At 44.0% G+C, this 15,149-nt stretch overlaps 1 protein-coding gene across 1 annotated transcript; it reads right to left on the bottom strand.

Annotated features, from left to right (window-relative positions):
* Positions 1-5,683: 5,683 nt before the first annotated feature.
* On the bottom strand, positions 5,684-12,664 carry ITPRIPL2 (ITPRIP like 2). The gene has a single exon (XM_072598015.1). The coding sequence runs from the start codon at positions 11,963-11,965 to the stop codon at positions 10,364-10,366; it is 1,602 nt and encodes a 533-aa protein (XP_072454116.1). The 5' UTR covers positions 11,966-12,664; the 3' UTR covers positions 5,684-10,363.
* Positions 12,665-15,149: the final 2,485 nt, after the last annotated feature.

Genomic DNA, 15,149 nt, shown 5'->3' with positions numbered 1-15,149 from the left:
CATTTCTCAAACATATAGAGAACTGAATCAAATTTATAAAAATAAGTCATTCCCTAATTGATAAATGCTCAAAAGATATGAACAGTTTTCAGATGAAGTAATCAAAGCTATCTATAGCCATGTGAAAAAAATGCTCTAACTCATTATTAAGTGGAGTCAACAGCTTGGTAAAAGGAGACCCCAAAAAATATGAAGAAAAAAATACCTTAAAAAAAAACTGGGCCAAATACTATGAGGTCCAAAAAGTCAATGAGGAGAAGAATACCTTAAAAGGTAGAACTGGCCAAATGGAAAAGGAGGTCCAAAAGCTCACTGAAGAAAACAAATCCTTCCAAACTAGAATGGAGCAAATGGAAGCTAATGACTTTATAAGAAAGCCCAAAAGGCTGTAAAACCATGCATACCCTTTGACCTAGTAGTGATACCACTACTAGGTCTATATCCAAAGAGAGACAAAAAACAAAAAGGAAAAGGATCTACTCAAAAATATCTATAGCGTCTCATTCCTGGTGGCAAAGAGTTGGAAATTTAGAGGATATCCATCAATTGATAAGTGACTAAACAAATTGCAGCATGTGATTATGATGGAATGCTATTGTGGTATATGAAATGATGAGCAGGATGCTCTCAGAAAAACTGAAAAGAATTACATGAACTGATACAAAGTGAAATGTACTGTATACAAAGTAACCTAAATATTGTAAAATGATTAACTGTGACTGACTTAACTATTCTCAGCAATACAGACAATTCTGAAGGACTTGTGATGAAAAGTGCTACACATCCCCAGAGACGGTGTCTGAATACTGATTGAAGCATACTTATTTTTAACTTTACTTTTTTGGTTTTTTGGGTCTACTTTTTTCTTTCACAACATGACTAATATGGAAATGTTTTGCACAACTACACATGTATAACCCATATCAAACTGCTTGCCTTCTCAATGCATGGGTGGGGGGAGGTGGGGAGGGAGGAAAGGTGAGAATTTGGAACTCAAAATTTAAAAAATGAATATAAAAATTGTTTTTGCAAATAACTGGAGAAAAAATAAAATGCTAAATAAATTTTTTAAAAAAGAGGAAGAAGAAACCTGCACATTCTCTCTGGATCCAGAGGGCAGAAACTGAAAGAAACACATATGGAAGCAGGTGCATCTGAGTTGAAGAAGAAACAAAGCATACATCTGGAAGGGTGTAGAAGCCTTCTGAACATGTAGAGAGGTGAGAAAACTGGGGGACTCAGTGGAGGAGGGACTTTTAGAGGGATATGTAGATTGGGATTTTTGAAGGTAGAGGGAAAGGTTGGGGGAGGGGCTTTCGGAGGGCTGGGTGGATTGGAATGGGAAGTGTGGGGGGAAGGAGAGACTCTTGCAGGGGTGAGTGGGATGGGGAGTGGGAGAGTAGAGGGAGAAGATAAGGTAAAAAGAGAAACTGAGAAAGAAAATAGTGAGTAAAAATAAGATGGAGGAAAATTTACAAATAGTAATTAAAACTTTGAATGTTTATAAAATAACTCTCTTTGTGGTGGCAAAGATCTGGAAATTCCAGGGATCCCCATCAAGTGGAGAATGGCTGGACAAATTGTGGTGTACAGTTGTGATGGAATACTATTTGTTCTATAAAAAATGAACTCAATGATCTTAGAGAGGCATGGAAAGACTTACATGAAATGGTAAAAAGCACAGTGAACAGAATCAAGAGAACATTGTATACAGTAAAAATAATACAATTTCAAAAGTGACTTTGAGTGACTAAGTCATTTTGATTATTGTAAATATCCAAATTAAAAATAAAGGACATGTTAAGAGCGATGCTGTCTGCCTCCAGAAAAAGATAGAAGTATGAAAACTAATAGAACTAATAAAATAATTAATAATTTAGTAATAAAAATAATTAATAAAAACTAATAAACAGAAGTACTACAGAATAATTTATATATATATATATATATATATATAAAATTATTTGTGTCTAGTGTCTAGAGTCATCTCTAGAGTGGGGTAGGGGACAGAGAAGGGGAGGAAAGAAAAAAATAAATTTACATGATAACTTTATTATATATTTAAAAGAGCGAGTTGCACATAATAGATTTGAAGTTTCATATGTAATCATCTTTTTTATCATAGCGCTATGAAAATGCTTTATTCTATAAACTAAAAGTTAAATAAATTTTTAAAGAAACATATTAAATATGTATCAAAGTTAATTCTTTTTTAAAAAAGGGCAGACTCTGAAGGCTCACGGTCAGGAAGACTTGAATGTGTGTGTTATCTATTAGGATGTGAGGGGCTTTTTTGACCATCGCTACATGGGTAAGCTTCACCATGACATAATGATCCATTTTTGGTTATGTTCCTTTGGCTTACACTAGGAATAAAGCGAACCCATGTTGAATTAAATCATCTTCCTGGTTCATAATGATATTTTACATCTCCCTTTTGGAGATCTGTGGCCTTGGGCTTAATTTTATTCCAAAATCTCTCTTCAGTCATCTCCCCCATAACATAAATCATATAAGCCTGCCAGTGTAATCTGAGGGAGAGATAACAGACAGCAGCAACACATTTTATTTTACTTGGTTAACTTGGACTTCTGGGAAGGAATGGAATGATGTAGAAGACATGGAAGTGGTACGGCCACAATTACATATCTCTCTCTCCTATATGTCCCTTTCCCTCCCTTCACCATAGTTCAGGCCCTCAACCTCTCTCTGAGATTATAATAGTGCAACAACTGGCTTCCTTGCCTCTCGTCTTTCCCCATCCAAACCACCTCCACACATCTGCAGAAGTGCTTTTCTTGAAGGAGACACTCTCCTAACTCAAAAAGCTCATGTGACTATTTCCTCCAAGATCATCAGCATAACAGTAATGCATGGTATTTACATAACTCAGTAAGGTTTGCAAAGCACTTTACCATTTGTTATCTCATTTGATCTATTACAAAGTGATCTGTTTGACATTTAAAGTTTTTCACTACTGGACCCTTTTCCTATCCTCTCACTTTACTTCCCTCCACAGTCCTATAGTCTACCAAGACCCTAGTCAGCCGAATCTTTCCTCTGAGATTACCTTCCTTCTACTCTACACCCATTTATCTCCAGATCAGTTTGTAAGCTTCTTGAGTGCAGTTTGTGGTTTTTTACCCTTGTGTCCTTAGCACACAAGTGCTTCATAAATGCTTATCTGATTGATATTGGAGATTGCACTGGGTGATTTCAAAGGTCTAAATCCATGAACCTACAAAGAAAGTCAGAAATAGAAAAGAATAAAGATTATCTAGAAAAATCCCCTTATTATCTGGTTGTTATTGTCCAATTGTTTTTCAGTTGTGTATGACTCTTTGTGACTGCCTTTGGGGTTTTCTTGAAGATACTAGAGTAGTTTGCCATTCTCTTCTCCAGCTCATTTTACAGATGAGGAAACTGAGACAAAGTGAAGTAACTTGCCCAGAGTCACACAGCTAGTGTCTGAGGTCAAATTTTAATTCAGTTCTTCTGGTCTCCAGATCTGGTGCTCTATCTACTGTGCCACCTACCTTTCAAATCCACTGAAAAGTTAAGACATCATGTGATGTCATTGGTCCTCTTTGAGAACAAACATATAATAACAACAAAAGAATGTTGAGATATTACATGACTTGCTTGTGGTCAACAGCTAGATCTCTTGATTTAGGTCAGTGCTCTGAATGGTGAGTAAACAAAATCACCAGCTAAAGCAGGAGAGGCACACAAGACCAGCTATTCCCACACCCAAAGTACACTGGCAATACTTTTGTGTCAATTTTTCAAACCCTAGAAGGAATATAAGTATTATCGGACACAGAAAGCATCGGGTACAGAAAGCAGCAAGAAACAAAGATCAGCCAATCAGTTAAGTGGCATGCATCAAGCTCCTATTATGTGACCAGGACTGTGCTAAGAACTGTAGATACAAAGAAAGGCAAAAAAAAAAAAATGTACTTGTAAAATAGTACAGTGGATAAGAGCTCATAGTCTAATGGGCAGAAGAAGGTGGGGCAGGACATGAGGCAAAGGAGTAAAAGGTGAACGATAAAGGTGGCTGACACTAAAGGAAGCACTGATTTGGCCCAAGAAATGGGATATGAACACCATGTAAGGAAGTATATTCAGTGTCTGAAAGGGCAGTCCTGTCGGACTGGGCAGAACTTGCTTCCGTATGAAACATTCCAAGCTTTGGTCTGGCTTTACTTCTGATTTAGTGGATTAGGTGCCAGCTGTACTGAGAATACCAAGTAGCTTTGTGTGCCATGGATAGAGTACCTGGGATTAGGAAAACTCATGTTCCTGAGTTCAAATCTGGCCTCAGACACTTACCCTAGGCAAGTCACTTCACCCTATCTGCCTCAGTTTCATCTGTAAATGAGCTGAAGAAAATGGCAGAATACTCTAGCATCTTTGCCAAGAAAACCCCAAGCGGGATCATGAAGAGTTGGACACAACTGAACAATAACAAAACAAAAAACGTAATCCGGGTACAATACTTTATCTCTCTTCCTTCCAGATCGTGACACACATCTGGAATCCTGACAACTAAAGGGAGGTGTGAGAGTTCTCCTACAATTGCAATGTGATTGGACAATATCTAGGATACAGAAGGCTTATCTTTTCTAGAAATCTACTTTTCAAATGCCCAAATTTCTTTCAGCATCTTACTAGAGCACAAATGACACAATCCCTTCTCACAAATGAGAAAACTATGGGAACAGAGAGGTTAAGGGATAAGTCAGGCTTATCCAGCAGAAGAAAATCCAGTTTTCTTCCTATCAAACTTGTCAGTGGACGTTGAATTGGAGCAATGATTTCACAGGTATAGAGAACTCCTAAACAGTAAACTGCCTTACCAATTCAGCTCAGCACTTGCTCTTATATATATGAGATATATAATCCCATAGAGTTGCCTGGGGTACTGAGGTTAAGTGATTTGAGCGGTCACACTGCCAATATATGGCATAAAAGGTGGGACTCCGAGGTCAGCCCACTACTCTCCCTCAAACGGATATGAGAATTTCAAACACTTTTCACTATTAACATTTCTGCAATCCAGGTGTGCCATAACTGGGCATAAGGATCCAGATTTCTTTTGAGAAAACCTAAGAACTATGACTAATGTTTAATGGGCAGAAGGCTGCTGGTTTCATCTTGGCTATATTACAAGCTTTAAGCTTTCCTTTAGACATTCAAGCTTTGATCACTCTATCAGCTCCAGGTTCAAATTTTTCCTTAAGTTAGTATTCTTTCTTACTAGTAAACATTTATCACTTAGAGAAAGTCAGAGAAAATCCCTGAACTGAAGGATCTTGGGATATAAAGTAGAGGGACACTACTAAGACCAAGGACCACAGGGTATCTACATATGGAAACAGTCCATGAAAATTAGGAAACCCCTATCTTGTCTAATTTCTGGCAAGCACCTGGGGTCAAGGTACCCAGGGCTGCAACAACCCTCTTACCAAGATGTTGCCTTGGCACTCTTCCCCATCCCTTTATATAACAATGTATATGTAAACTGTAGTCACTATATTTGCTTCATGGAAAATGACTTCCTTTCCATATGAAAAGAAATAAGATAGAAGTTTGCATAAAGTATCACAAGCTAGAACAAATTCTGTACATTCACCCACAAGAATGTTCCCATACTATAAATTCAACCTGCAGCCAGAGGTTTCAAAAAGCTTGTTTATTCATAGAATGAAATACAGGAAAACAATTTAAAGTCACCCTCTTCCCAATAAAAGTGCAAATGTCTTTGGACCTTAAAAGAGAAAGTAAATGGCACATTTTAACACTTTGCAAAAGGCTGAAATCTTAAACTTTTTTGTTTGTTTTTGGCAATAGCAGCAGAACAACATTCAGTTAAGTCTTTGGTCTTTTTTTTTTTTTTTTGAAAGAGACATTTTACCATGACTTTTCACTGCCAAAGGACAATAAATATTAAATAGACTTGCTTTGTCACACTTTACACACTTTTGAGAAATAAAAATAAAATAGTCGGAATGTTTTAAGATAACTGAATTAAGGCACATTAACTTCATGAGGACATCAACTATGTCATTTATTTTTCTATCTCAAGATGCCTTGTATCTACTAGGCACTTAATAAATGGTGTTGATAATCAAAACACGTTAAGTTTGCTTAAAAATATGTATCATTTTCTGATACTTAGAAAGGTAAAGAAATGTGTATATGACTTAGCTGGTAATCTCTTGGTATGTCTATAATCTTATTCTTCTCCAGTCCCCCCCCCCCTTACACCCATAGCTAAAAAGGTCATTATAACCTGTTATAAGAGCTTTATTCCTTTCAAAAACATAGGCATAAAAATATGTAGGTATGAAATTATAAAACAGTGTCTAAGTCATAATCTTTTTAAAAATAATAATGATGATGATAATACTGAGGTTTCTTTTTTTTTCTTTTCAATGTGCATTGCAAACCAACATTAGCTACGCTAATCCTCATAAACCTCTATGAGGTAGGGGTGCAATTTTTATCCTCAGTTTACAGATGGGGAAGATGAGGCGACAGGCCCAAAGTCAAAGAGGCACTTGCTCTTGAGATAAGAGGGGGAAAAAGCTTTGGGGTCACATCTTATTAAGAAAATTTCAACCAAATTGCAGAAGTGGAACTTTGAGAAGGCAGACTGCCTCCTTCAAGCTGGTAAGAGGTGCCAGTGGATAAAGTTCTGTTTCAGTGGAGTGTAGTCTAACAGCCTGAAAGAGTTAATATACCCATGAAGGGGGTTAGCGGGGAAGATTGAAATTAAACTGAGGGAAAGTGAGATATGTGACCCATAGTTCTGGCAGTTTTTTCTAAGGCTCATTGCCATCATATAAATCATTGAAACGATACCAACTAGGACACTTTTAAAAAATATATGGTGTGGGTTACCTGGAAAGTCTCCAAAACTCAGTGAGGCATCTGAGAGAATACCTAGATCACACCCAGACATTAAATCATTCCCTTGGTGGGATCTGACTTCCTGTTTCCCAGGTGAAGTTCAGCTATCACCAGAAAGAATGTGCAATCTGGATGGCCAAGTCCAATATAACGGAAGAGCTGGAGCCCACAGTCCCAAGGAAGGAAGTGCTATGAACTGACCCACACTTCCTTTGGTAAAGAATCTTCATTGGTTACCCTAACAACTCTCAATAGTCACATTAGAGAAATTATGTGAAAAGTTCTTCCTGTAACTGTATTAACCTACTGGTTCAGCTTTACAATAAAACTTAGGTAATAGCTAATACTTGGAATATTGCACCCCCAATATATAGGTAACACAACTACAATCTATAACCAAAAATACCAAGTCTCATATATTCAAGGAGTAGACCATTTAACATAATACAGTTAAAATGAATTCCTCCTATCCAATTCTCTCATACTCTCTTCTATCTTCATATCAAGTGTTCATTCTTCTGACTTTCCTTACCTTGCCATCTTTTGCTTCACTTTCTTAGTCCTTCCAACATTCTTTGTTCCCTTTCTCATTTTCCCTTTCTCAGGTTTGAGTTTCATTTTGTAAAAACACTTTTAGGACCCAATTCTATCCTTCCCAGAAGAATCCAGTACAGTTTCTACATGAGTCAGTGGAAGTTACCTTTGGGTGCCTCAGGCTAGAATGATTCATCTTCCCCCAATTTTCTTCTGACACCAGCAACTCATGGAACTACTGTGACACCAGTAGGAAAATCAAACAAGTTCATTAGAGGTTTCCATGTATTTTATCTCCAGTACCAAATACACCAAAAAAATGTGTAAATTATAAAAGAAAGAACTACCCGTTGGAGTGATCCACCACGTAACTCATTTACGGGAATGGTGCCACAATAAAATAAAAAATAAACTTAAGTGCCTAGGCAACCATCATCCCTTGCTTATATGCCATATTATTTCATGTGTACATAGTACATGTTTTGGGCTACATAGCATTGACCAAAATTGATCTAAATCTCTAAGCTTTGGTTACCATGTACAAAGAACAACTGCTCAGCATGGCATATAAATAAGATATTTATGTTCAGAAAACACAAATACAATGCCCCATTAATTAAAAAATAATAAAAATAAAAATAAAACCTTGAGAATAGCCATGGCTTTAGATAGGATACCTGAAAATAAGGCTGCTGCAGCAGCACATTACCAGATTTACATTTTCTTAAATAACATTTAAAAAAAACACCCATCACCACAGTTAGAAATTTTGATAAATTGACCTTTCAGGGTTTTATGGTTGCTCAAATTCTTCTATTTCCCTACCCAAAAGGTCAAAAAATTTGTACTAAAGAAGAAAATATTTTGAGGTCAACTACTTTAAACTGTCCCAGTTCCTGAACTGGCTAATGAGAATGCTCTTTAGGTTTGATTACATTAAATGCTTTTTTTTTAAATACAGAAAAAAGGATATAATAACCTTAATATTTATTAAAGAAGTTTATCTTAATAGTAAAGTTTAGATTCCTTTATGTCACCATACTTATAGACAGATTGCTTTGGCAAATTCAGTACCTAAGACTAACACTGACAGAAAAAAAGCTGGAATGGTTTTGGTACAGAAACTTTTCTATTCTTTTCTACAAACTGAACTATCAAAAATCTAACTCCTCCAAGACACATTTCTAACTTGTTTCCCTAATGGTCCAAAGGACCTAATCGTTCAAAGGAAGTCAGTGTTCAGTGCAGCCCAGTCTGAGAAGTCTTCATGTGAAGTTATTACTTATAAATTATTAATCCAGAAACTTGAGAGAGGAGGCTCCTCCTTCTAAAGCAGCAAAGTTTGAGGAACTTCCTTAAGATTGCCCAAGCTCAACAATGATCCTATTCTGAACAGTTAGAACTTCCATTTTAAAATGTGTGAATTCTTGGGATACCCATACATTTTTTACACACACACACACACACACACACACAGCCAAAAACAAGCTAGGTCAAATCGGAAACCCTAGTTTGAAGTTGTAAAACTATCATTCCAATCAGTGGAACAACTGACAATTTAAGCCTAATGGTAAGTGGTAAAAATGTGACTGCACCTCAGTCAAAGCTAGAAATTTAGAGACCTGAAAGATTTCAGAAAAGATCAGCAGAAGAAAAACAAGTTCAATGCTATGTAGAATCTACTTAGGTATGATTCATGCCTTGGCAGGGTGGGGAGGTAGGGGAACAGCTGGCAAAAATTATTATTTCCTTGGCTCTCCTCTGTTTTCTGCATTTTCCCTTTATAGCCTCAGGAATAACCAACCATCCATAATGAACCTTAATGAACTCTATGCCCAAGGTGTTGCACTGTTTTATGGAAGCTTGGCAGTCTCTGAGAATACACATGCTCTAAGTTCAGAAGCAGCTTGGGCGGTAGTTGTGCAATGAAACATAGGTCATTCCTCATGTGCCCTGGGGTTTTCAATAAGGCACTTTAAAGGGGAAGGGGGAAGGCAAAGATTAGCTTCCTACCAAAGAGCAAAGATTTGGTTTCATATGCCAAAGGGAAGGCCTAAAACATCTCTCTTCAATCTAGGCACTGATAAGTTTTATGATCTCATCAGTGTGGCTGAAAAACATTTGTTGTTACCCACAGTCCTTTGCACTAACTAGCATTTTTCATTCCCTGGCTTCTTCAGGAATGTTAAGTAAGGATGCCAACTAATTTATATTGCTGCATAATGGGTCTGCAAAATGCAACACTTGGTAATAACAATTACTATAAAATTAAGGCATTTACCAAAATAAAGTGCTCTTTTCTCCTTAAGAGGGTTTTTTTCCAACAAATTCTCCATCACCCTTTGGCATGTTGTGAAACAGAACGCTTTGAAATCTTGTCAAACATGGTCTTCCTCGCACTGCTCACAAGGCAAACTAACACCAATCTGTAGAATCCACAACTAGGTCACACAGTACCACATGCCCTGTTCTTCCAGCTGTGCTTTAAGATCCAGATTCATTTCTGTAGGCAAGTGAACACGTGCCGTGGGGCCCTGGATGTTCTCCACCTCCCCCAATTCCCCTTTGGACCGGCCTGAGTTCTTACAGGCTATTAAAAACAGATCAGCATTTGAACTCTGTTCCCAAGGAAGTGGCAGGAATGTATATATGTGTAATATGTAGAGACAGCCTGGGCCAGACTGTGGAAGCTCCTACTCTGCCCCAGGACTAGCATCTTAAGGATTCATTCATTCTAGGGACCCAAAGGGTGCGACGCACGACCCCCCCAAACCCCACACCCCGTAAGCCAAGAGCGTTTTATGTTCGTTCTCCTCCCCCAACCCTTCTCCCCACAGGGATGAGAGAAGGGTCTTACTAAGCTGGCAACTATCCCTCAGGATCCCTTCTCGGGATTAGTGGTCAGGTGGATTTAGGGATCGTGTTCCGGGAAACCCGGGGCCCGCTGGCTCCGGGGCTGGGGGCTCCTGTCCAGGTAGCGGGGTCCCCCGTAGGGCCGCAGAAGCTGGGGCAGCCGGCGCCACGTGGACACCAGTCGCGCCGCCACGAACTCCCGGGCGCGCCCGTCGAAGGAAGCCAGGAGATCGACCGGGGCCGCTTCGCGCAGCACTTTGGGCAGCGGGCCGAGCTCGGCCGCGAGTCCCACGGCTCCGTCGGGGCCCAGGAGGCAGTGGAAGAGAGGCCGGTGGCGGAGCAAGCAGTCCCGCAGGTGGAGTACCAGCTCCTCCAGCCTCTCCCTCACGCGGGCCTCCTCCCAGCTGTGCAGAGCCCCTCGAAGCAGCAGGGTCAGAAGAGCCGTCTTAAGCGTGTAAGACGACAGGACGCGCCCCCACTGCGCCGAGGCCGCAGGGTCCAGCCCTCGGGCGCCCAGATCCCGCAGGGCCTTTAGCAGCTGCAGGCATTTAAGGTGGCAGGCCCCCGGCGGGGCTCGTTCCTGCAGCCAGCCCAGCAGCCGCTGCTCGTGGCGGGCCGTGTTCAGTCCCCACAGCGCCTCGGCCCTCAGCCCTCCGGGGAGCTCCGACGGGAGCCCGGGGGCAGGCAGGGGCGGCGCCACCAAGAAGACCCCATCGCCCAGGTGGACGGCGGGGATGAGGCGCACTGCCATGGAGAGCCGGCAGCAGCCGTAGTCGGTGCGGCAAGGCAGGATGTGCAGGGTGGGGGGCTGGTCCAGGCCCCCGGGAGAGAGGCTGACCCGGCAGCGCTCCTCCAGGCTGTACCGCACCGTGGCCAGGCATCGCTGCAAATGCGCCTGGAACCAGCGCGCCACGAGCGCCGCGGAGAGGTGGCGCCGGCCCCGCAGCTCCACGCAGAAGCCGTCGGAGAACGGTTTGGAGTCCCGGTGCCACTGGCCTCCAGCCCCACCGGAAGGAGGAGGCGGTGGGGCCTTGAGGGCGCAAACGAAGCAGCCACGAAGCGCCGGGGGCAAGTCGGGCTCGGAGCCCAGGCCCCGAGGTTCCAGCGCCACCAGAGGCGGGAGGCGCAAGGGGACCAGCACGTCGAAGCCGTCGGGCCGCCGGATCTTGTGCTGCTCGTAGGCGCTGCCCACCTGGACGAAGTCCCCCCGGAAGGCCAGAGCTAGGGCTCCACCCGGGGAAGGCCCTGGAGATCCCCTGGCCCGGCCCGCACGGACCAGCTCGCCGACGATGCGGCTCACGTGTGCCTTGCTGTGGCCCAGCACGTGAGGGGACAGGCGAACTTCGTGCTCGTAGTAGCTCTCCAGTAAAACACCGAGGCCCGGCTCCGGGAGGAGCCTCGAAGAGGACGGGGCGAGCCCCTGCTGGGGAGAGCGAGGCAGGAGGCGCTGCCGGGCAGCGTGGCGGAAACGCAGAAGGAGGTAGCCCAAGAACAGCAAGCCGATGGCTTTCAGCAGCGGGAAGCCGGCGTCCTCGCCGTCCTGGGGCGCGGCCGAGCCGCCCCTTCCGCTCAGGATGTGGTAGAGGCAGACCAGGGCCGTGCAGAAGCCGGTCACCAGCGGCCAAAAGACGCGCAGGTTGAGAGTGTAGTGCACCGACATGCTGGGCGCCAGGGGCGACGTCCGCTGGTGGTCAGCCCATGGTCCGGACCTCGGCGACGGCGGCGGGGGCGCCCCCTTCTTCTCCCCCGCATACACGCGGCAGCTCGAGCCCTGCCCTGCCTCCGTCGCCCTCCCTGGGGCCGGCTCAGCCCTCGGCTGGTTCCTGGAAGGCGAGGCTCCCCGGGTGGCTCAGCCCCGGCTCGCGGATCTCTCGGCCCTTCTCCCAGCTCAGGCTCTCTTTCCAGCTGCGGTGGCGGCTCAGCCCCGCCCCGCCCTCCAGCGCACGCCTCGGGTCCGGGCCTTCGGGGAGCTCCGGGCTGGTTCCCCGCTCAGCTCCCCTCGCGACCCCGCGCCCAGAGCAGCCCTTCCTGCCGGCTGCTGCCCCGGCCCGAGCTTGCTGGCCGCGGTCTGACCTCTCCGGGTCCGCGCTTCTTTGCGTTCACCGCCCTGCCGAGTTCCGAGCCTCGGCCCTCCCCTCCCCGTCCCCGCCGAGGCTCGGGTCGGTCAGGCCACGTCCCAGCCTCCGGCGCAGCTGGAGCTGGGCTCCCGAGGGTCGGGCCCTGGCTTCCCCCGATCCCGTTACTTGGGCCGCGAAGTTTCCCCTTCCGAGGAGAGAGGAGGCCGCGCCAGCGAGCGGAGAGGAAATGCCGATGTCTGGGAGCCGAGCTGGGGGCGGGCGGGGTCGGCCCCCTCCCCCGGGGCCGCCTCCTTAAAGCTACACGAGACCGGAGCGGACCTGGGAGCCGGGCCAGCTGGGCCAGAAACTTGGTCCTTCGCAGCCAGGTGCTGAAAATCCCAGAACCGTGGAGGCAAGCTTGCCGGGGCGGGCGCGCACGGTGCCCGCTTCGGTCCGGGGCAGTGACTACTGAGAAAGTGGAGAGCGGGGCAAGTTTAGAAACGCACCCAGGCTGTAATTCCCTAGTGCCAGGCTGTGGCTCACAGGCTGGCATGGCGAGGTACAGCTGTCATACACATAGGACCTTCCTTCCTAACTTCTTCCTTATCCTTCTACTTTTGTATACGTAATGGACAGTATATATGCAATGGATGGTGGAGGGGGAAGGGGTCTCCTCCAGGAATAGACCTACTAGATATTCTGTTTGCAGGAAATACCTCCTGCTATGGAGCTCTTTACTTCTTTTTTAAACAGAAAAAAGAAACCCATGGGTCCATATCGTAGCAGAACAGAAATCAGAGAAGTTATCCATAACACAATACGTACCAGACCATACGGAGTGAAGGAATACTCCCATTGAGAGAGAGAGAATTCAGTTCAACCAAGAGTCTTGGATCTCACTCAAGGGGGAAACTGACTAAGTCTCTAGAGTAGCAAGCTGGGGAGGGGGGCATGATAGAGACTTTCAGCTACTGTCATGTGTTTCCAAAATCTTTTCCTTCAAGAAACCTGAAGTAGACCCCTTTATTTCTAGTTTTATTCTGTCTCTAGATTTGCCCTAAGGGAATAGGAATAGGAAGCAGCCCCAGGGTACCAGAGCCCACTTCTTCCTTCATGGCCTGGGGAGTGCCACTAACTGGCTGAATGACCTTGGGCAAATCAGTTACTTTGAGCCTCAGTTTACTCATCTCTAAGATGAGAAAACTGGATGACCTTAGGGTCCCTTAAATACTAACATTTTATTATAATGGACTCCCAGATTTTATATTATATACGCTTGAGAATTAGAATTTTGAATTTAAAGAGAAGAACTACAAATTAGCATGCAGTTTTTTATAATTATGCAGCCACAAATCTGGTATTTTTATCCAGGAACTATTCTTTGAATCAACAAATCCTATGAATGTGTCCTAGTTCCCAGATGAGAGTTGGCCTCTAATGCTGTCCATTGCTACCTCTCCTTGCTCTTCTCTGATGGTATGTTGGAGTAGAGGAGATGTGGTGGGGTTGTGAGAGTCCTCCTCAAATTGCCTCTGTAGAGAAACATTGTGGCTGACCCCCATAGATTCTGCAAAGCATTCAGGGAAACCACAGAGCATATAAGAAAAAAAGGGGGGGTACATCAATAGCAAGGAACACTACTACTAATAGCTAATGTGTGTGTGTGTGTGTGTGTGTGTGTGTTTGTCCTTCATTGCCAAAGAAGACCATGCTATCAGAGAAATAATGACATGACTTGCATTTGACTTTGTTTTGAGTGAGGGAGGGCTGTGCAGGTCACCAGCCTCACCTCTCCTCCAGAGCATCTGAATCCAGTGACCAGATATTCATCAGGATGACTGGAGATGACCCAGGATGAGGCAATTGGGGTTAAGTGACTTGCCCAAGGTCACACAGTTAGTGTCAAGTGTCTGAGGTGAGATTTGAACTCAGGTCCTCCTGACTCCTGCACTGGTGCTCTATCCACTATACCGTCCAGCTGCCCTAATAGCATTTATATGTTAGGTGAATGATATATATGCTTGATTCAAGGAATGATACATGTGCTTGATTAAAGTGATTGTTAACCCCTCCAAAGTTGCCTTTCCTTTTATGAATGCAGATCTAAGAACCTGTGGTAGCAGGCCCCTCTGTGTATTGGGGTGCTTACTGATACACCTTCCTTCCTTCTTTCCATGTTGATCGAGTTTGGGGACAAAGTTTCATAGAGCAGGCAAGATATAATCATAAAAATAATGATAGTTAGCATTTATGTAGCACTTTACAAATATTAACTAATTTTATCCTCACAGCAACACCTTGCAGATAGGTGCTATTATTTTCCCCATTTTATAGATGGGGAAACTGAGATTAATCGTGGTTAAGTGACCTGCCCAGGTCACACAGTTAGTAAATATTTGAGACTGGATCTGAACTCATGTGACCTGACTTCATGTCCATTGCTCTCTGCACTTTGTACCAGTGCCTTAAGGTGGCCTCTGAGAGGTAGGTTGTAAATAAGCAGAGGGGAAGGCATTCCTGGGAGAGAGCCAACATTAGCTTGGCACAGATAAGAAACAGTGTGCAGATCAGAACTCTGATACAGTGGAGTACGTGTGTTCTGAAACTGTAAAAAGGTAGATAAAGATGGAACTGGATTAGGACTTTGAATGCCAGGTTGAGAAGTCTGGTTGTTGATCTGAGGAGTGCTATTTCTCTAGGGAATGAACACTGTATTTCCTCTCATTAGCCTAAGAGATTCCAGCTTTAAAAAAAGATTATTAGAACTAGACGCAGCTAGGTATAAGA

Source organism: Notamacropus eugenii, chromosome 3 (assembly GCF_028372415.1).
Source record: "Notamacropus eugenii isolate mMacEug1 chromosome 3, mMacEug1.pri_v2, whole genome shotgun sequence".
NCBI classification, from domain to species: domain Eukaryota; kingdom Metazoa; phylum Chordata; class Mammalia; order Diprotodontia; family Macropodidae; genus Notamacropus; species Notamacropus eugenii.
The sequence above is the reverse complement of the archived record's forward strand: the minus strand, read 5'-3'. Positions and strand labels throughout refer to the sequence as shown.